The 24,615-nt window shown below is 39.8% G+C and overlaps 1 protein-coding gene and 1 long non-coding RNA gene across 6 annotated transcripts; both read right to left on the bottom strand.

The window, feature by feature from the left end:
* Positions 1 to 5,383: 5,383 nt before the first annotated feature.
* Positions 5,384 to 11,763, bottom strand: LOC113575393 (uncharacterized). 5 transcript variants are annotated; one of them, XR_014119995.1, is made up of 8 exons: positions 10,040 to 11,763; positions 9,671 to 9,774; positions 9,069 to 9,158; positions 8,474 to 8,507; positions 7,740 to 8,257; positions 7,476 to 7,569; positions 6,422 to 6,463; positions 5,384 to 6,289 (listed from the first exon to the last, which is right to left on the bottom strand). It is a non-coding gene; the product is annotated as an uncharacterized LOC113575393 (long non-coding RNA). The 5 variants fall into 5 exon arrangements; XR_014119993.1 differs by having other exon boundaries at positions 6,422 to 7,569; positions 7,740 to 7,877; positions 8,143 to 8,257; positions 10,040 to 11,745; XR_014119992.1 differs by having other exon boundaries at positions 6,422 to 7,569; positions 10,040 to 11,745.
* Positions 11,764 to 16,279: 4,516 nt separating this feature from the next.
* On the bottom strand, positions 16,280 to 18,265 carry LOC145653857 (uncharacterized). Its single transcript, XM_081708414.1, has 2 exons — positions 17,699 to 18,265; positions 16,280 to 17,496 (listed from the first exon to the last, which is right to left on the bottom strand). The coding sequence occupies exon 2, from the start codon at positions 17,433 to 17,435 to the stop codon at positions 16,458 to 16,460; it is 978 nt and encodes a 325-aa protein (XP_081564540.1). The 5' UTR covers positions 17,436 to 17,496; positions 17,699 to 18,265; the 3' UTR covers positions 16,280 to 16,457.
* Positions 18,266 to 24,615: the final 6,350 nt, after the last annotated feature.

The raw sequence follows: 24,615 nt of genomic DNA on the forward strand, positions 1-24,615 counted from the left end.
TCACACTTGGTTTCTGCACTCCTCACTCCCCTGAAGGTTGAGGAGGCTCTCCACATATGACCACTTTTGAAGTTTGGCACTATTAAAGTTTTACTCCTGTCTCTGTCAGTTAAAGTGATGTTTAGGGCATCTCCCACTTTTGTCATATCATTGCATATAATGGTTAGATGCTGTCATATTATAGTCATGCCAAGGCCTTTCTTTTATCTAACGGTTACAATGACAATGATCTGTGAGATACACTTGATGCGAACATTAGTTTTGGAATAATTTAGTATTACAATTTGAAAACAGTGTTAAGGAAAGATGGATGTGTGTGTGTGTGTGTGTGAGAGAGAGAGAGAGTGTATGCGTTCCAGGTTCTCGGCCAGCATTTCCCTCCATTTGAGACTCCACCCCATTCCTCGGCAGGTTTTCAAGACAACTGCTCCTACTATTTAATGGCAACTCCCACAAGGGTGAAGGAGGAAGAGAAGAGAGAAGCTTCGCCCCTCCTGCTTAAGTAGCTTGTGTGTGAGTGTGTGTGTGTGTATACATATAGAGCTTGTATAAAGAGTGTAAATATTGTTTTGTTTGGTACTTTGGTGTTGGACACTGGTGGTAGGGAATAATTGCCATTTTTGTTGGGTATGGGTTTTGTCTCTGTTTGTGTCAGGTAGTTGGGAAAGTCTGTTGTATGTTTCTTTGTTTGTTAGAAAAATACACATTAAATAATTCTTTCATTAGTGTGGGTTTTGTTTATTGTTTTGGCCTGGGTCATTCTTGAAGACATTGCACCAGTAAATCTGTTTGTAAATAATATTCTCTGTGAAATACACCAAAAAGGAGACTTCCATTTGTGCTTCGATTTTGTTGCCATTTGCTTTTCTCAACTTGTATTCTGTTAGCTGTTTACATTTCTTTTTCCTTGTTACGGCCTCACAGCCTAGACAGGGTCGTAACAGCATTAGTCATCTTCATGTGAAGGTCTGAGATTAGTGCACCTTTCTGATAGACAAGCTCTTATTCTATAAAGTGGTGGTTTATTTGAAAGAGCTGGAGCTGGAAATGAAGAAACAGGTGAGGCTGAGTTTCTACATGTGCGGGTACTTCAGATTGAGACCGATAAAGAGGAGGCACTAAAGAGGTTATGTATGTGCCCTGAACAGCCCATGCCTCTTCCTCAGAAGCTCACCTCACTGAGGCTTAGCACAGGAAGGTGCCCCGATACCTAAGCCGTGCTCTCCTCGAGTGTCCTCCATCCCAACCCACTCCTGTTCCACGAGTAGCAGTTTTGATGCCAGTTGGCAGATTAGACTTGTGCCTGTTTTTAGGGAAGATAAAGTGGATGCCTATCTTTGAGTGCATTGCAACCACATTACAGTGGCCAAAGGACTTATGGTCACTGTTATTACATTGTTGATTGGTAGGGAAAGCCCAGGAGGTGTGTTAATCTCTTACCTTAGAGCATAGTATGGCTTATGAGTTTGTGAAAGCCATAGTCCTGTGTGCCTACGAGTTTGTACCGGAGGTGTATTGACATAAGTTCAGATGCCTAAAAAAAACCCCAAACCAGACGTTTGAGTTTGCGTGTGAGAAAACGATGCTGTTCGAGAAATGGTGTGCAGCCAGCAATGTTGCCTCTTTTGAACAGCTCACAGAGCTGATTTTGGTAAAAGAATTTATGAACTGTCTTCCAGAAAATGTGGTAGTGTCTTTGAAAGAACAGAAGGCGTGTAGTTTGTCTGTGGCGGCTATGTTGGCTGATGAATTTGTTCTTACCCATAAAACTGTTTGTTTCCCCTTTATCCCGCAGCTGTGATGCAGGCCGGATGTCAAAGCCCAAGAACACCTCGACTCCTACCGAGTGAGACATGAGATTATTTGTTTGTTTGTTGTTTTTGTCATGAGCATGGAAACAATCACCAGTTGTCCTACTCTGAAGCGTAAGAATTCATATAAGTGAATATGGAGTAAAAGGTAAACTCTTGCCTTCGTGCTCATCGTTACTACCTGTTGAGCCAGTTTTCAGGCCCTTTATCTTTGGTTTTATATCAGTCTCCAAGATCGATGAAATGAGGCAGCCTATCAAGGTTTTAATGGATACAGGGGCAGCTGTATCTCTGGTTTTAGACAAGATCTCACATTTTTCCACTGATACATATTGCGGTAGAGACATGTTAGTGCAAGGTGTGGAGCTAGGTGTACTCACACTCCCATTGCATTAAATGTATTTGAGCACTAGCACATATACTGGGGCAGTCAAGGTAGCGGTTTGGTTACAATTGCCAGTTATGAAGGCATTTCCTTCTTACTGGGAAATTATACCATTGGAGGTGTTGTGTTCCTTGTGCCGGAAGTGATAGAGTACCCTGTTGTTACTGAGGCAGCATCAGAGACCTCCAACGACTTTCCTGTTTATGTGCTAACCCATGCTCAGGCACATAATTTAGGTGATGTGTCTCTATCGGATACGGTTGTAGGTAAGCTAGCCAATGATCCAGAAGTAGCTGTGTCCATTTGTGTGTCCGACGATGTTGTGCCCACTTCGACCAACCCCATGTTACCTGATCTGATGAGTCAGTCAGACTTAGCTGCTGCTCAGAGATCTGACAAATCCCTGACACATGGTTTTAAGTTAGATGACAGGGAAAACAAACCGACAGGTTATCGGAGCACGTATTTCATTTGAAATGGTGTTTTATTAAGGACATGGGCTCAGTCTGACTCCGATAAGGAATGTAACTCCATAGCCCAGGTAGTTGTTCCTGCATCACACCGATCACACATATTGTCACTAGCTCATGACCATCCCCTGTCTGGACACCTAGGTATCAGAAAAACCACTCAACAAATTTTACATTTCTTTTTGCCATTGATTAGGTGCTCTGGAGCGCGTTCACCAAACATTAATGAATATGTTGAGAACATACTGTTTTGAGTCGGATAAAGATTGGGATAAGGGAGTTCCTTTGTTGTTGTTTGCTATCTGCAATTCTATACATAAGTCTGGCAGATACAGTCCGAATATGTTATTATTTGGACGCTCCATACATGGCCCTCTTCAAGTGTTGTGTGAAGTGGCTGTCAAACCCTCTGTTGGCAGACACACCTGCCAACCCCCTTAATCAATAATAATGGGGGAGTAAAATAAAAGGCCAGTACAGGGCAGTACACTTCTTTTGTCTTCCCATAATACACCACTCTAAAGCCCTCAAATGGATAACCAGCTCCTTGTCTAGGACCTAAACCTAAGACCTGACCCCTGACACCAACCAACCACACAACCCCCTGACATCAGAAAATAGATCAGTTTAACATCCCAACTACAACCCTTAACTCTTCCATCCTCCACACATCCTTCCAACCTGCTGAATGAGAATAAGGCATATGGGTAGGTGAGCAGAAATTGTCCAGACAGATGCCTGTCTGGACACTTTCTGCTCACCTACCCCATCAAACCCAGTGCACCTTCTCCATCTACACCTGCCCACCATCTGGCTTATCAAATTAGGATAAGGAGGATGGGCAGGTGAGCAGAAAGGGCCCAGACAAGCATGAGTCTAAAATGAGAAACCCCAGGACCAGTGGTAATGCTTAGCAAGCACCAGCCCGTGCATGACCTTTGACCTTCCCACTGAACCATGCCGTCTGATGGACAGCAATGGGGTAAGTCATTGTACCATCTCAAAACACAACACTATGTGTTAGTTTTGTTCTTTCCCTGGTTTAGGTAGCAGGGTAATTGTTACTATCTATGGAGCCTTGGATAGTAAAGCCAGAATTGAACCCTTTTTTCCACTTAAAACATTTCTTTTGAACACTTTGGGCATGGTCAATGGTTATTTTTTTATTCCAATTGCTTCCAATTGCTGTTTTTACCATCCAGTAGTTTTTATACTTTTATACTTTTCCTCATCTTATCACACCCCACATCTTCCAACATTACCATCTATAATATCTTAAATCAAAACAATTTACCTTACCCATACAGATATTTCAAAAGACAAACATTAATAAACAAAATGCAAGCATAGCAGATTTTCCTCCAAATCAGTTCAACCAATATTTAACAGCATTCAACAATCACACTTGAACAAGTGAAGACTTCAGTTAACATGTTAAAACATTAATTACATTGCTTTACGGTGCTGAGACCCCTCAGTATTGCACTCAAACCACTCACATGCAGTCTTAATGGGATAATTACTGTCAGGTGTATTAGCATAAAATAATTTTCACATGTGCCTACCGTAATTACAATAAAACCTGCACCAATTACACAAGCGGCCAAAAGTCCAAGGTAGAATATTATTAGTATTGTATAGCAGTACCAGCTTCTTTCTTCTTGGGACATTGAAGTTGTCATTCAAGGGAATAAAGGCAAAAGCACAAAATATTGCATTTAATTTGTGGAATTTTTTAGTATGCAAGTCAAGACCTTCTCATTAAGAGCACAAGCATTTAGCCAGCTGGTCATACTATGGTTTCAATAAATCAGATGCTTCTAGTTTTGTATCTTTGACATCTGCTATATGTTCAACCACAAAATTACAACCAGAATTGTAATGCCCTAGACAATAAGATTTAATTAGGATCAAAAGACAGTCTCCCTGACTTTAAAAACTAAGGACACACACACACAGCTGTGAATGCTCAGTCCAGGAAATTCAAAATTTGACATGCAAATAAAATCACTGTTCAGATTTCACCCTTAATTCAGTACCAAAATAATATTTACTATACTATTTTTTTTCTATATTATGTAATATATAATCACCATATATTACCATCTCTTGGTGTGATTTGAACTGCACAGTAATTGTGACCCTGAAACAATTAATATCTGTTTGAGGGTTCCACTGGATGTCCCCATTAGACCACAGAATATTTGTAATTCCAGAAAAAAACTAATTTGAGATTCAATGCCGCAGTTTAAATCAGAACTTTACTTATATAAATGTTTAATTAATAAAGTTAATTTTTGATTTGAAGAGAAGTGCACATAACCTTCCCTTGAATTTTTCAAACTCCCTATCAAACTCCATATCACACCAGTCCAAAAAGACATAATTTAAGGAAAAAAGTTCTAAGACATTAAGGTTAGGGTTAGAATAATTATATCATCAATTAAGGAAGTAAAGTTTCGCTAAAATTTGTGCAATGCAAGTCTGGTCATTACCTGAGCTGCTATGTCACCACTTACAGATTATTCCTAATGGATATAGGAAAAAAATGTGTATCTAAAGGAAATAGAAACATTCTGTAAATGGTATGCAGTATTTTGTCCTTATAGATAAAATACTTTTTTTTTCTATACACTGGCAGAACTTTTACAGAATCTTTCTATGTCCTAATATAGAATTTGCATATTTTTATCTATATTCTATAACCCTGACTTTAATCTACCCCATTTCCCCACCCAGGCTTCATTTCCTCTCTGGTCCCCTCCCAGCTCACCTGCACCAGGTGTTCAGTCATGCCAAAGGCTCAGTTCAGGTGTGCGGGGAGCTGGAATAGGGGAGAAATGTGCACTGTTCATCTGGAATCTGGTCAGGAGATCTAGTTTCAGAGGCCTGACTTTATCTCTTGAAGCACATTAGCCACTAGATTTGCTTGTCTCTAGATTTGCATTTCACTTTTCTCTGCTCTGGATCAGTGGATGAGACAGACATTCTCTCCATTCGGGCAGATCATGGAGAGCAGAATTTTCCTGGAGAAAGGCTATTCAATTGTGATATGTATTGTACTAATAGATGTTTAAGACAAATCTAGGACAGGTGTGATTTAACTGTCTTCTGCAATTGCTGTCATATATACTGTAATTACTATTTATATTGCAACATATTGTAATTACGATATGCCTGTTCTTATTTCAAACTACATTGGCGGCTGTGTGATGTGGTTAAAGATTGATCAGAGATGTTTTGACCAAAAATGACTTGCATTGGTTAGATCAAGAGCAAGCTGTGATTTTATTGAACGCTCATACAAACCTCATCAGGAATGTCTGAGACTTGCTGTAGCCTGAGACTGATGGTAAAATAAATGTATGAGTCTATGACTTCAGTGCTGCAAAGACCATAGCTGTGATCCACAAACAGTAGAACAGCTCTGCGGCAGGTCACACCCTTAAGAAGAGCCACGTTTGGTTGTGGTTTCCTTTGTTCCCATAGTGAGGTTTTCAGGAATTTATTCCTTTGGTATTCATTCCATTCTTTTCAGGAGCAGTAGCCCTCATCACTGAATCAATTCTTGTCCTCTATGGAGCTGGACCCTCCTATCAGGAACTTCTGCTTCTGTTCCACAGCTGTATTGATATTCCGAACGCACGCACGCATGCATGTGTGCACAAAGAGACAGATCAGCTTAGAACCAATCAACAGTGGACAAACAGCCCAGTGGACAAACAGCAGCACTTGTGTTATATGGCGCCCCCTACCTGTTCAAGCAACATCACCTTCTCCTCCACCACCTTCCTGAACTGCATCTCCAAAACACACAAAAATTAAAATATAATAATGAGCTTTATAATCCATAATAATAAACCTTATAATGGATGATAATGAGTTTTTTATTGCACACTATGGCCTTCACACCATATCAGACTAAGAATTCAGGTAGGAGGTAAGCTGAGGGTGGGCATTTATAACACAAATCGGCTCGCTTTCCCACAGATGCAGAAGAGTTTGATTATCTTATTTTCTTGTAAACAATGATATTGTTATTCAAAGCTCTCACAGTAAAATTTTACAAAATGTGACATTTGTAGAAGTTTTAATTTATTGGTAGTAGAAATAAAATATCTGATACTATGAAGAATGATTTTAAAAAAGATTAAATAAAATTAAAAAAAAGAATTTAAAGCTATGACACACAGCAGTCATGTGTGTTGTCTGTCCTAAGCTTCATCCTGCTGCTTTTCACTTCGTCCTCCTGCCTCCTTCTGGGTCACAGCACTGGGCTTATCTGCCCGCTCTGGTGTGATCACCTCAAAGTCCAGAGCCCCAGCCTCTTGGAAGCTATCTAGAAATAAAGTGACTCCCTTCTCCTCCTGCACTGACATGCTGAGCACCTCATGTGCAGGCTCAGTAGCACACCGCTGGGTCAAAAGGTGTGTTTCTCTCAGGGTGCTGATCATTTCCACTTCAAGTACATTAAGAGGTTTTATGAGCTACTGACCTCTTCTGTTGAGCCCTGGCCTCTTAATTTCCTTAACCGTACCTTCATCACCCTGCTTTTTCTGAGGAATGGATGCAGGCTCCAGCAGGCTGAGAATCATTTTTGTGTGCTCCAAGTGCCTCCTTTATATTTTGATTCATATGTGTTGTGGTCTTTTATATTTGGTTATCTGGGGCTTGGATATCATCTAAAGATCCTCCCTCCGCCTGTACAAGAGGATCTAAAGCTCCTCCCCCCTCCTGTATGAGAGGTTCTAAAGCTCCTCCTTCCTGTATGAGAGGTTGCTTGGCCATCAGCAGCCGATATATAGCTACCATGTGATATAGTTGTTGATGTCTTTCACATCAATGTGCATGACCTGTGCTATGGCTTCAGCCTGAGCATCACTGACATCAAGCAACTGGTTTGCTAAAATGAAATTAGAAGGAAAATACATGGTCTTAGTATTAGCTTTAACACTCACCATTTTAAGAGTTTTTTCTGCAATAAGAATACATTTTTAAGATATTGTTTTCATTTAATGTTTCAGAAGTAGTGTTCTATATAAATGTTGCTTTTTCGTCATTTGTTTGACTCACCCAGTGGTGGGATGTTATTGACCTCAGGCTCTTCCAGGTGAATGTGCCGGAGCTCTTCATAGGCTTCAGCCTGGGCTTCAGCAGCCGTCAGCTTCAGCATGTGTGCTTGCTTTCTACAAGCCAAACTACGAGAGGAACCTGTGGCAAACAGCCAAGCTCGCAGCATAATTTTCTGTCCAAGGAGTGTAGGGTGGACTTTATCTTCAAATGGGCCAAATGGACTGGTGAGGTTGGTGTTTATCTAAATGTTTTGGCCCTGGCATACTGTATGCATACAAAATGAGTGATCATACTTGAAGTTTGTACTTGTATAATTTGTGGACTTATGTAATTATACCAAACTTATAAGCATAGTCCCTGCTAGTCAGTAAAGTAGACTTGGAAAAATCCACACACTACTCACCATAGTAACCAAATTCCCAAACCACAGGTAAGCAAGTTCATGGCCCACCACGAGGGCCACCCACTGGCGCGAGGATGCACACGAGTTCCTTGGGTCGATCAGCAAAGCAGTCTCCCTAAAACAAACATCACAGTTGCATCAAAAGAAAATGAACAAGTCAACACATACACTAAGGTTTGCTTTTGTAAAATGTGTTTAAAAATGACTTAAAATAAGAAGGCAAAAAGAGGAATTCAAATATAAGTTTGAATAGGAATTCAGAATGGAATTTAACATAAAAAAGACCCCCCCCCCCCCCCCAAAAAAAAAAAAACTATCCACCCCACTGTACCTGTAAGTAACAAGGCCCCAATTTTCCATGGCACCTAAATGCATAGGGAAATGTTACACTGCATAATCACAGACTTCATTGCGAAATCAGAATTTTATCCAAACTTATTACAGGAATTTATTATAGGAATGAAAAAATTCATACCAGCAGCAAAATCAATGGATATACCAATATACACCAATATTGGTATACTCACCATAGTATATCCAATATACCAAGATACACCAATATACTGCGAGCCTTAATCAACTGCATTAAATACTACTGATTTTAAACACAAGACATGAAAATAAGGTCTATACATTCAACATCCAACAAGCTTTGCATTATGTATATAAACAATCTTTACATTAAACAACCAATATACCTCTTTAACACTTGGAGAGAGCATTAAAGGTATACAGAGCATTACAGAATGACCTGCATTTCCTGGAGGAAGTACACTGCCATACAACACAACACAACAACACAAGCGTGCTCACTCACTTGCCTACATGCTAGGAAACACATAGGCCTCACTGAACAGTGTGAACCTTTCTGTCTGGGATCCATTGTTTCTAGAGGGGCAGAAACATGCCATATTTGACAAGGTTACCTGGTCCTTGGGAATAATGAGCGTGATGTTAAAGGTGGCTTAGATAGCTGGCTCATCCCAGCACGGGAAAGCATGACGAGCATCTGTGGCCTAAGGGCAGAACGAGAGAGCAAAGGTCACAGAGGGCCAGTTGTGCCTACCATGGTTCAGACATGTGCCAAGGCTGAGTCCTATGCAATAGACATAAAGATGGTCACAAATCTGACATACAGTGAACGCACACACACAAAATACCATCGGTTAAACAAACTGGTTTAGTTATGCTACCACAACAAAAGCTCAGTATAGACTTGCAACAAAAAACATGCACACACACATGGTTTTGAGTGGTGAATAAAAGCAGAGGTTTTCCTTTACATCTCTCTTTTGTCAACTTCTAAACCTACAACTAACAGAGGGATATTACAACAATATTCACATTACTAATTTAAGGGTTCAGTTGAAAACTTCTAGCTGAGGTTTGGATGAAATGAGCAAATGAAAAGGAAAAAGAAAATGGCAAGTTAGTTAAAAAAAAACAAAAAAACGTAACAAACCTAGAAACCCCCCCCCACAAGGACTAAATAAAGAGTATAAAGATAACAGCTCTGTGAGGGATCTACCTCAAACTGTGTGACAGCAGCATGGCGGATTTCTCCTGAAGGAGTTGCATATTTGCTTCTGTAGAACCCTTTCATTTTGTCATTCAACTCTCCAACAAAGTCACCTGACCCCAAAGATTAGGCAGAAAACAGGCATGTTGGAGAAGCTCAAAATATATTTGTGGCAGAATCAGACTATATGAACAAACAGTCAGAGAAAACAGATTATTAGGGAGATGAAAGATGAAATAATTCATGCTTTGACAGGGAGTTGATTAATCTTTAACCTTATTAAAAGAATTACCATAGTAACTCAGTATATGGTAACGTTTAGCATGGGCACAGATAAGCATCTGCCACAGAGACCGCGGGAGTTGCTGTGATGTTTACCTTTCTGAAGTGACCTTCTCATCCTCGTTCTGATAGTTGAATCCTGTAGCATTAATTTCTAGGACAAACAAAAACCCCAGATAGTATAAAAGAAATATCAGTGGACAAGACCATACAAGTATATCATGTTATTAAAAATCCGATCCACAGAAAACAATCACAAGATAGGAGGTTAAAATCACTCCGAGTGCTATACCTTCTAAATGATGCCCAGACAGAATGCAATAAAACTAAAGCCCCAAATCCAAACTGAGCTTTATTATATGTACATACAGAATACATGAAGCACATGCAAGGTCAGGCACAGACATTTTTACTGCATGCTCAGTTTCCCCCCCATCTGGTGCAAAAGACGCAGTGATAATGTCTATATCAGCATAGTTCATCACAATCTGGTTTGTCCCTTGTGTAACCTGTAAACAAAAACAAAACAGAAATGTTGTCTCTGTGCCATAAAACATTTTCAGAAATAATGATGCAGGTCTACAGTCATTGAAATCATAATTCCCTCAATCATTTCTGTTTGTGTTTAACTAGCAGTAACCATATCTGTTAGCCCAAAGTAAATGACAATTATTCATTTTGCCAAAATATACCATGGAATAGACTTCTGCTAGTCTGCCTACATGCACCAAACAGATGCTACACAAACCATCTTTTGAAAAATGAAAGATCTATTCAACAAAGGTCAAGCTCCACAGACACTAATGAAATCTTACCTTGTTTACTTTCCAGACTCACTAAAGCAAATATATCCGGTTGGTTTGATCAACATCACAGAGGCAAAAAACAATTAGCTAAAATAACTCTGGTTTCAGCACTGCGCATTTGTTTCAGATGGGAATAATCTGGGTGCACTCACTGCTGCACTGTTGCTTTATTCTTTTCATCATTAAATTTGATGTAGCAAGATGACATGAATCTCCATGATTAAAGTAATAAAATTTAAAAAGTGTCTTTGATACTACCTTTAGTCTCTTCCAAGGGTGCCTAATATGTTCTTAAGGTTTTTTATTAGGCAGACCAATTTCATAAGATCTTTTGTTTGTTTATGTAGTCTATAATTAAATGTGTTGAAACCTAAATTAGTTCTGCACAGAGCTGAACCCAAAAACATGGGAATTGTAGCCCTAATAATTATGTTTTATTGTTTTAAAAGTTCACAGCAAAGCAAACATGCCTATGACATTGCAATTCTTCATGTCAGTGACAGACAGGGATAACATAAGATAGCTGGCTAGCGAGTTTTGAATTACTGTCAATGGGTGTTAATGTTATGGAAATATGACGTTATATAAGTATTTGCCAAAAACACGCTCCAGAAATCATTCTTTTTACCTTGATGTGTGCTGTTACGAGATATCCTGAAGCTATTCCCCTTCATTCCATAAAGTCAAAAGCTGTCATCAAAACACTGATTAAGTTCTGTACCACATTTGGCATACCAAAATATATTCAGTCTAACCAAAGATGTATTGTTTGGAATCTGATAAACACTGGGATGAGAGAGTCCCACTTCTGTTATTTGCCATCCGTGGCACTGTGAATGAGTCTCTTGGTTTCATCCCGAACACATTGCACTTTGGATGCGCTGTTCACGGACCTCTTAAGGTTCTAGACGAGAAGTGGCTGTCAGCCCCTGTATCTGACCCTGCTGTGTCTGTCTGTGACAGGCTACAGGCAGTTCAAGAAATAGCCAAGAAGAACCTGTGTTCTTCTCAGACCAACAATAAGATTAAATATGACAAAGGCAGACAATTTGAGATATGTGAGAAAGTACTCATTCTTCTCCCCATTACTGGCTCTTGCCTCAATGCATGTTTTTCTGGTCCCTATGTGACTGTCTATATTGTCTCTCACCAACTACATGACAGCTACACCGAAACGATGGTGAAAGTCATGTATGTGTCATATTAACATGTTGAAGCCCTACCGTGACCGCACTAAGCATACTGGTTCGGGATCCCGATAGATTTGTCTTCTTGTACTCCTGTTTCAATTGTTGTAACCCCTACTGAATATGCCCCTGAACAGGATGATTTGCATTTAGGTCAGAACTGTCTGCCTTGTGCTCATCTACCTAACTCAGAAACATTAATACATCTCCCTGTAAAATTTTCTGACTTGCCCTTAGCAGCCCAAGCTGACCTTACTAGTTGTCATTCAGAAATACCCCACATTATCCTCTGGTCCTTCAGCATGAAATGGATGGTGTTTCTGTGAACGTCATTCAAGATGATGTGAATGCATCATTAATGTCTAACCACTATAATTTCTGATCTTATCAGGTTTGCATATGACGCAGTAAAATGTGAAATAGCTTGTGTTGTTCATCTTCAGTTTTGGATGGTTACACGGTGCTGGATTGACATATCAAATACTGAGACACAATTGGGTGTTTTGTCTGAACTGTAAAGTGTGCTGGGAGTGAAATACATAACACTATAAACGTATTCTTGAGTGAATTCTTATTCTATATTTTAAGTCTGTGGGTAAACTCTATTATATGGTCTGTTTTTTCTTACTTACAGTTGTGTTCAAAATAATAGCAGTCCAACATTCCTAACCAGATCAATCACTGTTTTTAGTAAAAATTATATTTCTACCTGGTAAAAGGTTTACTAGTAGGTGTAGTAGAGTAATAAATGAACAGATCCAACAGTCATGACATGCATGCTGCTGATTCAGTGTAATTGAATAATTAGCTAAAAGGGGCGTGTTCAAAAATAATAGAAGTGTGAAGTTCATTTAGTCAGGCCATTCATTATGTGAAAAGACTGGTGTCATTCATGTGGCCCTTATTAAAGGATGAAAGTAGCAGATGTTGTACATACTGGTTATAGTGCATTTCTCTCTCTAAAAAAGAGAAGTGCAGAATATTATAGGCTGCTCAGCTAAATTGATTTCAAATGCTTTAAAATGATAATCAAAACCAGAAAGACATGGAAGAAAATGGAAAACTACCATTCAAATGGATCCAAGAATAGCCAAAATGGCAAAGACTCAGCCAATGATCAGCTCCAGGGAGATCAAAGAAGGTCTTAAATTACCTGTGAATACTGCAACAATTAGAATATGCCTATGTGAAGCCAAGTTATCGGCAAGAAGCCCCAGTAAAGTCCCATTGTTGCAAAAACAGCATGTGTTGAAGAGGTTACAATTTGCCAAAGAACACATCGACTGGCCTAAAGAGAAATGGTGCAACACTTTGTGGTACACTGCGAAGACAGTGAACCATAGTGGCACAAGCATCATGATATGGGGAAGATTCTCTTACTGTGGTGTCAGGTGTATTTATTGCATACCAGGGATCATGGATCAGTTTGAATACATCAAAATACTTGAAGATGTGATGTTGCCTCATTCCAAAGAGGAAATGCCCTTGAAATGGATGTTTCAACAATGACCCCAAACACATCAATAAGCATGCAACATCTTGGTTCCAGACCAACAAGATTAACATTATGGAGTCACCAGCCCAATCTCTGGACCTTAATCCAATAGAAAACCTGTGGGGCGACATCAAAAATGCTGTTTCTGAGGCAAAACCAAGAAATGCAGAGGAATTGTGGAAAGTTGTCAAATCATTCTGGGCTGGAATACCTGTTCACAGGTGCCAGAAGTTGATCGACTCCATGCAACACAGATGTGAAGCAGTTCTCAGAAACAGTGGTTATACAACTAATTATTGGTTAAGTGATTCACAGGAAAGCTAAATATTCAAGAATTTTTCAGTTTATACAGTAAATGTGTGAGTTTGTAAAATGCAGACACTGCTATTTTTTGAACAGCCTAATATTCCCTTTTCTTCACTTTCTGTAAAGTAATAAATTTGATTAATTATAATTCATGTTTTGATTTGGAATAAAATATACAGTGTTCTCAATGCATTTATATGTATGAAAATAAAAGCTATTACAAGAATTTTGAGCTTTACTCACTTTTTTAAGCACACTGCTATTATTTTGAATACAACTTTATGTACAGCCTACTCCCCTGAAAGTTCAATAAATGATACATGTAGGCTACGCATATGTTTTCTTACTAAATTTCCACTGTTTTCTAAAACAATTTGAAGGGCAATATTACTTTACATTTTTGACCAAGGGTGATGGTAATGCCTGTGGCATTATGGAGGATGTTGTTAATCTCATGTAAGACATGGCACAGAGACCACTGAATTAGCAGGGGGAGATGTACAATAGGGTTACATTAGGGTGAGGAGAAAGTGACTTAATAGGTAATTGTAGTGACCTTTAAAAATATTTAGGCTACACAATGTTTTGCATGGAAAATGTGTGTAATTGCGACAGTAGTCCTTGAAACTTTGTGAGCCTTTTAGAAGTTTCTATATTTCTACTTAAATTTGACCCAAAACTTCATCAGATTGTCAAACATGTCCTAAAAGCAGATAAAAAGAACCAAATCAAACTAAATATTAGTGTGCATCATTTATTTATTTAGGAAACTGATCCAATATTACATATCTGTGAGTGGCAAAAGTATTTGAGCCTTTGTTTTCAGTATCTGGTGTGACCTCCTTGTGCAGCAATAACTGCAACTAAACGCTTCCTGTAATTGTTGATTAGTCCTATACATCAGTTGGAAGAACTTTAACCCATTGCTCTGTACAAAACAACTTCAACTCAGTTATGTTGGTGGGATTCCTCCCATGAACTGCTTGCTTCAGGTCATTCTACATAACTATTGGATCCATTCCAAAACCTTAACTTTATCCTTCTTTAACCCTTCTTTGGTAGAATGTCTTGTGTGCTTATGACCAATGTTCTCTTGAGATTCAGCTCATGGACAAACGGCTTGACATTTTCCTTTGGAATTTGCTGGTATCATTTAGAATTCATTGTTTCATCAATGATGAGACATTATCTTGGCCCTGATTCATCAAAACAGGCCCAAACCATGATTTTACTACCACTGTGTTTCACAGAACGGATGAGGGTTTTATGCAGGAGTAGACCTGATAGTTGAACCACAATTTGAGTCAGAAATATTTAGGCTGTGTTTGATATAGCCTACTATATTCTACTGACGGCCTCAAGTCAGCATATGCAGTATGTGACTAAAATATTTTTTCCAGTACGCAAAAGATATCTGGATGACGTACTACTTCCACCAAATATTTCAGTACGTGACCAGAGCTATCTTCATGGTGTAGTACATAGATGTCAAAATCTGGTCCGCACTGTAATTATATTTGGCCCGAGAGAAAATACCAAATATCTACTAGAGCTGGCCCGCTGGTAATACTACAAATCCCAGAATGCTCTGCTGGTGTGTTGGCGCGTCAATCAGGACCCACAAGTGCCCTCTTCCTCTGTTGACATTCATTGGCACCATAACACGAGTAGTTAACTTTATAAAAGCTAAAGGTTTGAATCACCACCAGTTCAAGTCTTTTCTGGAGGAGTGTTGTTCAGAATACGCAGATGTGCCGTATCACACAGAAGTGAGATGGTTAAGCAGAGGAAAAGTAATGAACATATGTTTCGAGCTGCATGAGGAAATTTGTCAGTTTCTAGAAAGCAAAGGGAAAGACACAGCAGAGCTCCAGGATAAAGAGTTTCTGTCTGAACTGGCATTTCTCTGTGACATCACGAGCCATCTCGATGTGCTGAACCTGCAGCTTCAGGGGTGGGGCCGTGTCATCACAGACATGTACAGCACATATGGCAGCACATATCTGTGTGAGCAACTATTCTCCTTGATGAAGATGAACAAAACATCACACGGGAGTTGTCTCACTGATGAACACCTTCACTCAATCCTGAGGATTTCCTCATCTCAGAGCCTGACCCCAAACATGCCAGGTATCTGGTTTGGACCAGTGTGAAGAGAAGCCAGGTATCTGGCTTGGACCAGTGTGAAGAGATGCCAGGTATCTGGCTTGGACCAGTGTGAAGAGATGCCAGGTATCTGGCTTGGACCAGTGTGAAGAGATGCCAGGTATCTGGCTTGGACCAGTGTGCATCAGAGTCGATCAGAGTGCAGCAAACTGAGCTTGAATGAATGTTTTCTTTATGCACTTTTCCTAGCTACTCCAAAGCATGGACTTGAATGGTTGGATTGTCATTGAAGGAAATTATTATTATTATTATTATTATTATTATTATTATTATTATTGTTAGCCTGTGAAAAAAGGTTAGCATTGAAATTTAACTTAGAAGGCTACAAATAAAGAAAGAGGCATGAAATGAATGTCATAAATGTCTTTTATTTGACATTTGATTTCACATGTTTACAGTATTAAGCTTTGCTTGTTCCAGATTCCATACTTAAGCAAAACTTAAGTTTGCTTCCATATAAAAAAGTTCATCATTATATCTGATGAGAAGGGAAAACTACCTCAACTGTAGACATTTTTTCAATAAATATCAAGACTGGCTCACATGGTAACACCCTAGTAACACCATAGTAACCATATGGTAGCTGTATGTATTTGTGTATATATGTGTGTGTGTGTGTGTGTGTGTGTGTGAGACGTTGAGCAGTAAGGAGGCAGATGCATGTGCAGAGACGAGCGAGATTTATTAAGGGTCATTGAGCCAATATGGAGATTATGGGGATACATGAGACACAGGACAAGGCAGGATGGGCAAGGAACATGAACTGGCGGGTCCGGAGGTGCGGCTGCAACATTCAGCAGTGGCGGGTCCGGGGGGTCCAGAGGCACAGCTGCAGCATCCTGCAGTGGGTCCGGAGGCAGGTCCAACAGGTCCAGATTCTGAGCCACGGGAACAGACCTGGGAACAAGACATATGGCGTCTTTCATGCCAGGAACAGGATCACGCTGGGGGGTGTTCTTTGCACGAGGAACAGGAACTGGCTGGGCAATGACCTCTGCACCGGAGACAGGGACTGGCAGAACAGCGTCCTCTACGCTGGGAACAGAGCCTGGCTGGGCGTCCAGCAGTGCAGCAGCTATGGCCCATAGCTGGTCTGAGAGTTCCGGAGTGATCAGCGGAGGCAGGTGTGACAGGTCCAGATGCTTAGCCATGGGAACAGGACATGCGGTGTTTTCCACGCCGGGAACAGGAACTGGATCAGGACGGGCGGCATCTCTCACACCGGGAACAGGAACCGGATCAGGACAGTCGGCGTCTCTCACGCCAGGAACCGGATCAGGATGGGTGGCGTCTCTCACGCTGGGACCCGGATTGGGACGCGCGGCGTCTCTCACGCCGGGGACAGGAACCAGATCAGGATGGGTGGCGTCTCTCATGCCGGGACCTGGATCGGGACGAGCGGCATCTCTCACGCCGGGAACAGGAACCAGATCAGGATGAGTGGTGTCTCTCATGCCGGGACCTGGATCGGGATGGACGGCGTCTCTCATGCCGGGAACAGGAACTGGATCAGGACATGAGGCGTCTCTCATGTCGGGAACAGGAACAGACAGGGTGGCTTGTGGGATAGCCAGAGGCGCTGGTGGGGTGACCCTAGAGGAACATAAAGATACAGAACCCTCTCGGGAGTTCTCAGAGCACACACAGGCTATGGGCAGCTCACATTTCTGCTTGAGCACCAACCGAGTGCCTAGAAGCAGGTTATCTGAGCCTTCACTCCGCCTACTCACGTCTTGCACTACAGGCCGCTCCCCCCTGCAGCACTGGTCAAGACAGGCAGACTCTCTGTGCTTACCTGGGATCTCGTTGTCATCAAAATGAACATGATCCTGCATTTTCCGGGAATGATGAGATGCCTGTGTACCCACAGCACCAGGGGATTTGCTGTCTCTGGTTTGGTGATGTAACAAGCTCGGACTGTGTAGAAACAGCCGGAGTTTCTTCCCAGTGGAACAACCACCTCCCAGAGTCCTGCTCTCTCGCTGCGTCCTTGTTAGGCTGTTCATTCTGTAACAGTGAGTGGTAAGCAGGTGGATGCATGTGTGCAGAAGAGCGAGATTTATTAAGGACAAATCCAGAGTCGTAGTCATAAGGGCCGTAAGTATGTATGTATGTAAGTATGTATGTATGCGAGTATGTATATATGTGAATAAGAATGTAGGTGAGTATGTATGTATGTATGCGAATATGTATGTGAGTAAGAATGTATGTATGTATGTATGTATGCAAATTTGTATATATGTGAGTTAGAATGTAGGTGAGTTGGTATGTATGTATGTATTTGAGTGAGTATGTGAGTGAATATGTATATATGTGAGTATGAATGTATGTATGTTTGTATATATGTATGTATGTGAGTATGTACGTGAATGAGTATGTATGTAGGTATGTGTGAGAGTAGGAATATGTCGGTATGACTGTATGTAAGTGTATATATATATATATATATATATATATATATATATATATATATATATATATATATATATATATATATATATATCAATGTATTTATGTATGTATGTATATGTATATATGTGAGTATGTATGTATATATATATATGTATGTTTGTATGTGAGTATGCATGCTTGTATGTATGTATGTATGTATGTATGTATGTATGCATGTTTCTGTTTGTGAGTATGTATGTATGCATGTGAGTGAGTATGCATGTGAGAGTGTATGTATGTATGCATGTTTCTATGTCTGTGAGTGACTATGTATTTATGTATGTGAGTATGTATGTATGTGGGTGAGTATGCATGTGAGTGTGTATGTATGTATGAATGATTTATTTAGCAGAAAACACAATTATCAAAATTAGAGAACAGCCATGACTGTAGCACAGAGAGAGATTACAATTAAATTTTCTGAAGGTTTCAACAGTCACCAATCAGTAGGAAGTGTACAGGCCGGTGCTTTGAATAACTTCAGCACATCTGCGGCCACAGGACATCACTAGTCTCTCACACTGCTCTGGTGTGATTTTGGTCCACTCTTCTTGCAGTCTCTTCTACAGTTCAGTGACTGTTGTGGGTTTCTTGGCCATAACTTTGTCACCAAGGATTTTCCAGAGGTTTTCTAATGGGTTTAGATCAGGACTCTGGGTTGGCCATTTCATTGTTTCAATGTTTTCAGTTTCAAGGAACTGCTTTACCCGCTTTGCTGTGTGACAGGGGCATTGTCCTGCATGAAAATTGCTGTCTGATTGAGTGATGAACACAAGGAAGGAACCACGCGTTGTTGAAGAAGGTTCTGATACACACTTGCATTCACTCTGCCATGTAGCTATATGAGAGGTCCAACTCCTGCTGCCAAAAACATTCCTCAAACACTTCCTCCTCCACCTTTCACTGACTTCTTTACACACTTTTGGTTCAGTCTTTCCCCAGTTTGTTGACGAACATGTTTCCCTTCAGACCCAAATAAATTAAACTTGCTTTCATCACTAAAGTGAACTCTGGACCACTTCTCCTCTGTCCACACATGCTCCTCAGCAAAGGTTAGTCTATTAGTCTAGCCTTTTGAGTATTTCTTCTAATGAGAGGTTTGGTCATTGCAGAGTGGGCTTTCAGTCCAAATGCTCTGTATGACGAGACAGATCCTTACCTTGTTCAGTGCTGAACCGGTGAGCAATTCCAGCTGCAGTGCTGAACCAATTACCCATGGAAATTCTCAGAATTATCCTGTCCTCTTGCATTTGTCTTTCATTTAGCGACCAGCCTTCTTGGGGGACTTGAATGAGTTTGTGATGTTGTAAAAATTCAATATTCTAGAAATCACAGACTTGGAATGACTAACTTCTCTTGCTATGGCTGATAGGGTCACCCCTTTGGCCTTCATCTGGACAATTCTTCATACATACATGCGTTCATGCATATATGTATGCATTTATGCATGAACGTATGTATGTATAGGAGTATGTGAATATGTTTGTGAATTTGTATGTATGAAAGTATGTATTTAAGTGAGTATGTCTGTGAGTGAATATGTATGTAAGAATGAATGTATGTATGTGCATACATATGTGAGTGTGTATGTATGTATGTATTGTGAATGTATGCATGTGAGTATAAATTAATATATGCATGAATCTATGCATATATGTATGTATGACTTTATATGTGAGTATGTATGTATGAGTATTTATGTATGCATTTATGTATGTATGAATGTGAATATGTATGTATGAATGTATGAATGAATGTGAGTGTGTGTGTGTGTATGTATGCATGTATGTATGTGAGTATGTCTGTGAGTAGGAATGTATGTATGTGAGTATTTATGTATGCATGTATATATGTGAGTGAGTATTTATGTACGTAGTTGTGTTCAAAATAATAGCAGTCCAACATGAATTACCAGATCAATCACTGTTTTTAATAGAAGTTATATTACTACATGGCAAATAACTTACCAGTAGGTGTAGTAGAGTCATAGGAAATCCTCAGACCCAACATTCATCATATGCATGCTCCTGAGTTTGTGTAATTGAATAATTAATTGAAACAGGCGTGTTCAAAATAATAGCAGTGTGGAGTTCAATTAGTGAGGTCATTCATTCTGTGAAAAAACAGATGTCAATCAGGTGGCCCTTATTTAAAGATGAAGCCAACACGTTGTACACGCATTTCTCTCTGAAAACCTGAGAAAAATGGGTCATTCCAGACATTGTTCAGAAGAACAGCGTACTTTGATTAAAACGTTGATTGGAGAAGGGAAAACGTATAAAGAAGGGAAAATGTATAAAGAAATGATAGGCGCTCAGCTAAAATGATCTCCAATGCTTTAAAATGGAAAACAAAACCAGAGAAACGTGGAAGAAAACGGAAGACTACCATTCGAATGGATGAAAGAATATCCAGAATGGCAAAGACTCAGCCAATGATCAGCTCCAGGGTGGTCAAAGACGGTCTGAAGTTACCTGTGAGTACTGTGACAATTAGAAGACGCCTGCGTGAAGCTAATCTATCAGCAAGAAGCCCCCGCAAAGTCCCATTGTTACAAAAAAGACGCGCAGAAGCGGTTACAATTTGCCAAAGCACACATGGACTGGCCTAAAGAGAAATGGAGAAACCTTTTGTGGACTGATGAAAGTAAGATTGTTCTTTTTGGATCCAAGGGCCGCAGACAGTTTGTCAGACGACCCATAAACACTGAATTGAAGCCACAGTACACTCTGAAGACAGTGAAGCATGGTGGTGCAGGCATCATGATATGGAGATGTTTCTCTTACTATAGTGTCGGGCCTATTTATCGCATACCAGGTATCATGGATCAGTGCATATATCAAAATACTTGAAGAGGTCATGCCCTTGAAATGTGTGTTTCAACAAGACAACGACCCCAAACACATCAGTAAGCGAGCAGCATCTTGGTTCCAGACCAACAAAATTAAAGTTATTGAGTGGCAAGCCCAATCCCCGGACCTTAATCCGATAGAAAACTTGTGGGGGGACATCAAAAATGCTGTTTCTGAAGCAAAACCAAGAAATGCAGAGGAATTGTGGAAAGTTGTCAAATCATCCTGGGCTGGAATAACTGTTCACAGGTGCCAGAAGTTGGTCCACTCCATGCAACACAGATGTGAAGCAGTTCTCAGAAACAGTGGTTATACAACTAAATATTAATTTAATGATTCACAGCAATGCTAAATGCTAAAGATTTTTCAGTTTTTACAGTAAATAATTGAATTTGTGAAGAAAAATGCAGACACTGCTATTTTTTTGAATAGCCCAATATTCATTTTTCTTCATTTTCTGTAAATTAATTTAAAAATGGATACATTTTTCTTCATGTTTTGATTTGGAATATAATGTGAGGTGTTCCCAATGCATGGAAGTAAAAACTATTATAAGGATTCTGAGCTTTACTCACATTTTTAAACATACTGCTATTATTTTGAACACAACTGTATGTATATATGTGAGTATATGATTATGTATCTATATGTAGGGGTATGTATGTATGTGTGTGAATATGTATGTGAGTATGAAAATATATCAAATAAGTCTTTTCCCTACTGTACATACATTCACACACACACACACACACGCACATTATATGTATGTACAGTGGGGAAAATACTTATTTGAGCCGCTGCTGATTTTGTAAGTTTACCTCCTTACAAAGACACGAACAGTATATAATTTTCATGGTTGGTTTATTTTAACAGAGAGGGACAGAATATCAACAAAGAAATACAAAATAAAAACATGAAATAAAGGTTATACATTCATTTGTATTTGATTAAGTGAAATAAGTATTTGATCCTCAAGCAAAATGTGACATAGAGAAACCCTTGTTGGCAAACACAGAGGTCAGACGTTTCTTGTAGTTGGTCACCAGGTTTGCACACATCTCAGGGGGAATTTTGGCCCACTCCTCTTTACTCTCCAAATCCTGAAGGTTTCGAGGCTGTCACTTGGCAACTCAAAGTTTGCACTCCCTCCACAGATTTTCTATGGGATTAAGGTCTGGAGACTGGCTAGGCCACTCCAGGATCTTAATGTGCTTTTTCTTAAGCCACTCCTTTGCTGCCTTGGCTGTATGTTTTGGGTCCCTGTAATACTGGAATACCCATCCACGACCCATCTTCAGTGTTCTGGCTGAGGCCAGGAGGTTCTCATTCAAGATTCTATGGTACATGGCCCCGTTCATCAGCCCCACAATGCGGTGAAGTCTTCCTGTACCCTTAGCAGAGAAACAGCCCCAAAGCAGAATGTTTCTACCTCCATGTTTGACAGTGGGGATGGTGTTCTTGGAGTCATATCCAGCATATAGTGTTATGAAGGCAGCATTTCTCTGCCCCCAAACACAGCGAGTTGAGTTGATGCCAAAGAGCTCAATTTTGGTCTCATCTGACCACGACATTCTCCCAAGCCTTCTCCGAATCATTCAGGTGTTCATTTCAGGTGTTTAGATGGGCCTATACATGACCCATCTTGAGCAGAGAATTTGCGGGCACTGCAGGATCTCAATCCATTACGGCAAAGTGTGTTACTAATGGTTTTCTTGCTGACTGTGCTCCCAGCTCCCTTGAGATCATTAACAAGCTCCTCCCATAGAATTCTGGGCTGACACCTCACCTTTCTCAGAATCATCCTTACCCCACAAGGTGAGATCTTACAAGGAGCTTCAAAACGAGGGCAATTGACTATCATCTTATACACCTTCCATTTTAGAATTATCGCACCAACAGTCATTCTTTCTCACCAATCTTCTTACTGATGTTCCTGTAGCCCATTCCAGCCTTGTGCAGGTCTACAATCTTTTCCCTGAACTCTTTCAACAGCTCTTTGGTCTTGCCCATTTTGGTCTAGAGGTTTGAATGGAAGAGACGGATTCTGGGACCAGTGTCTTTTATTCACATAATGAGGTGAGATTAAAGAGTACTTTCTTAAAGGGACAGGACTAATTTGTGTGGTAGGGATCAAATACAAATTAATTTATAATCTTTATTTAATTATTTTTTTAAATCATGTTGATATTCTTTCTATTAAAATAAACCTACGATGAAAATTATGGCATATTCATGTCTTTGTAAGGGGGTAAACTTACAAATTCAGCAGGAGCTCAAATAATTATTTTCCCAACTGTATATCAGTATGTTTGTGAATATGTATGCACGTATGTGAGTATGTATGCACGTATGTGAGTATGTATGCACGCATGTGAGTATGTACATATTTGGAGTATGAATGTATACATGCTTGCATGCATGAATGTGAGTAGAAATGTATGCACGTACATATGCACGTATGAATGCATGCTTCTATGTATTTGAGTATGTATACATGTGAGTGCATGAATGAGTATATATGCACTTATGTATGCATGTTGGTGAATATGCATGCATTTGATTATGTATGTATTTGTTTCTATGCATGTATGAGTAGGAATGTATTTGAACATGTATGCATGTGAGTATTAGAGTATGAATGTATGTAGTCTCTCTCTCTGCATGCAGTTATGTGAGCATTAGATACATACTCATACACCCAAGTATGACTGTAGCCATGCATGAGTATCAGAATGTGAGTATACAAGCATGTATGTACAGAATGATGTAAAATACATTTTTGAAATGTTCTGTGTACAAGTGTGTCCAAATGAAAATAAGCCATTTTGTCATGGTTGAATTGTGAACATTAGTTAATTGCAAATCTGTTCCTTTTGCTTCTACACACAGGTAACATTACCTAGATAAAAAACTTGGCCTCATTGAAAATGTTAGCTAAAAGACTAAACAACTAATATTTTGCATCAACAGCCAACAGTCAAACTCCAGCTACGCCATTAACTAGCTAAAATGTGTCATTTTCTGTTTCTGGCATCCTGAGATGTGACACTGTCTTACTTCCACAGCATTTGTGACTAAAGTTAAAAGGAATGCTTTGGCAAATTCCTGTTTTCCACTTACATCATGTGTAATTAACTGACCAAGACATGTTTGTATATTTACAGAAACAGTGTAGGCTGTTGATTAAAACACTTCTCCCAAGCCACCTTCAGATCTTAAAAGGTCTCAGACTAGCACAGGGTTTTAATGTGAGTGAGAGTTCAGTCAGGCCTTGTGACTGGGTACATCATGTGAATCACATGCTGCAACAGGAAACCTTAAAATGTACATGATGTAAATAGGCAGCAAAATATTCCAGTGTATCCAGATTGAAGACAGACAAAAAGGTCAAGTCAAGTGCACATTGGAA

Source organism: Electrophorus electricus, chromosome 26 (assembly GCF_041902795.1).
Source record: "Electrophorus electricus isolate QZ-2024a chromosome 26, ASM4190279v1, whole genome shotgun sequence".
Classification (NCBI taxonomy): Eukaryota; Metazoa; Chordata; class Actinopteri; order Gymnotiformes; family Gymnotidae; genus Electrophorus; species Electrophorus electricus.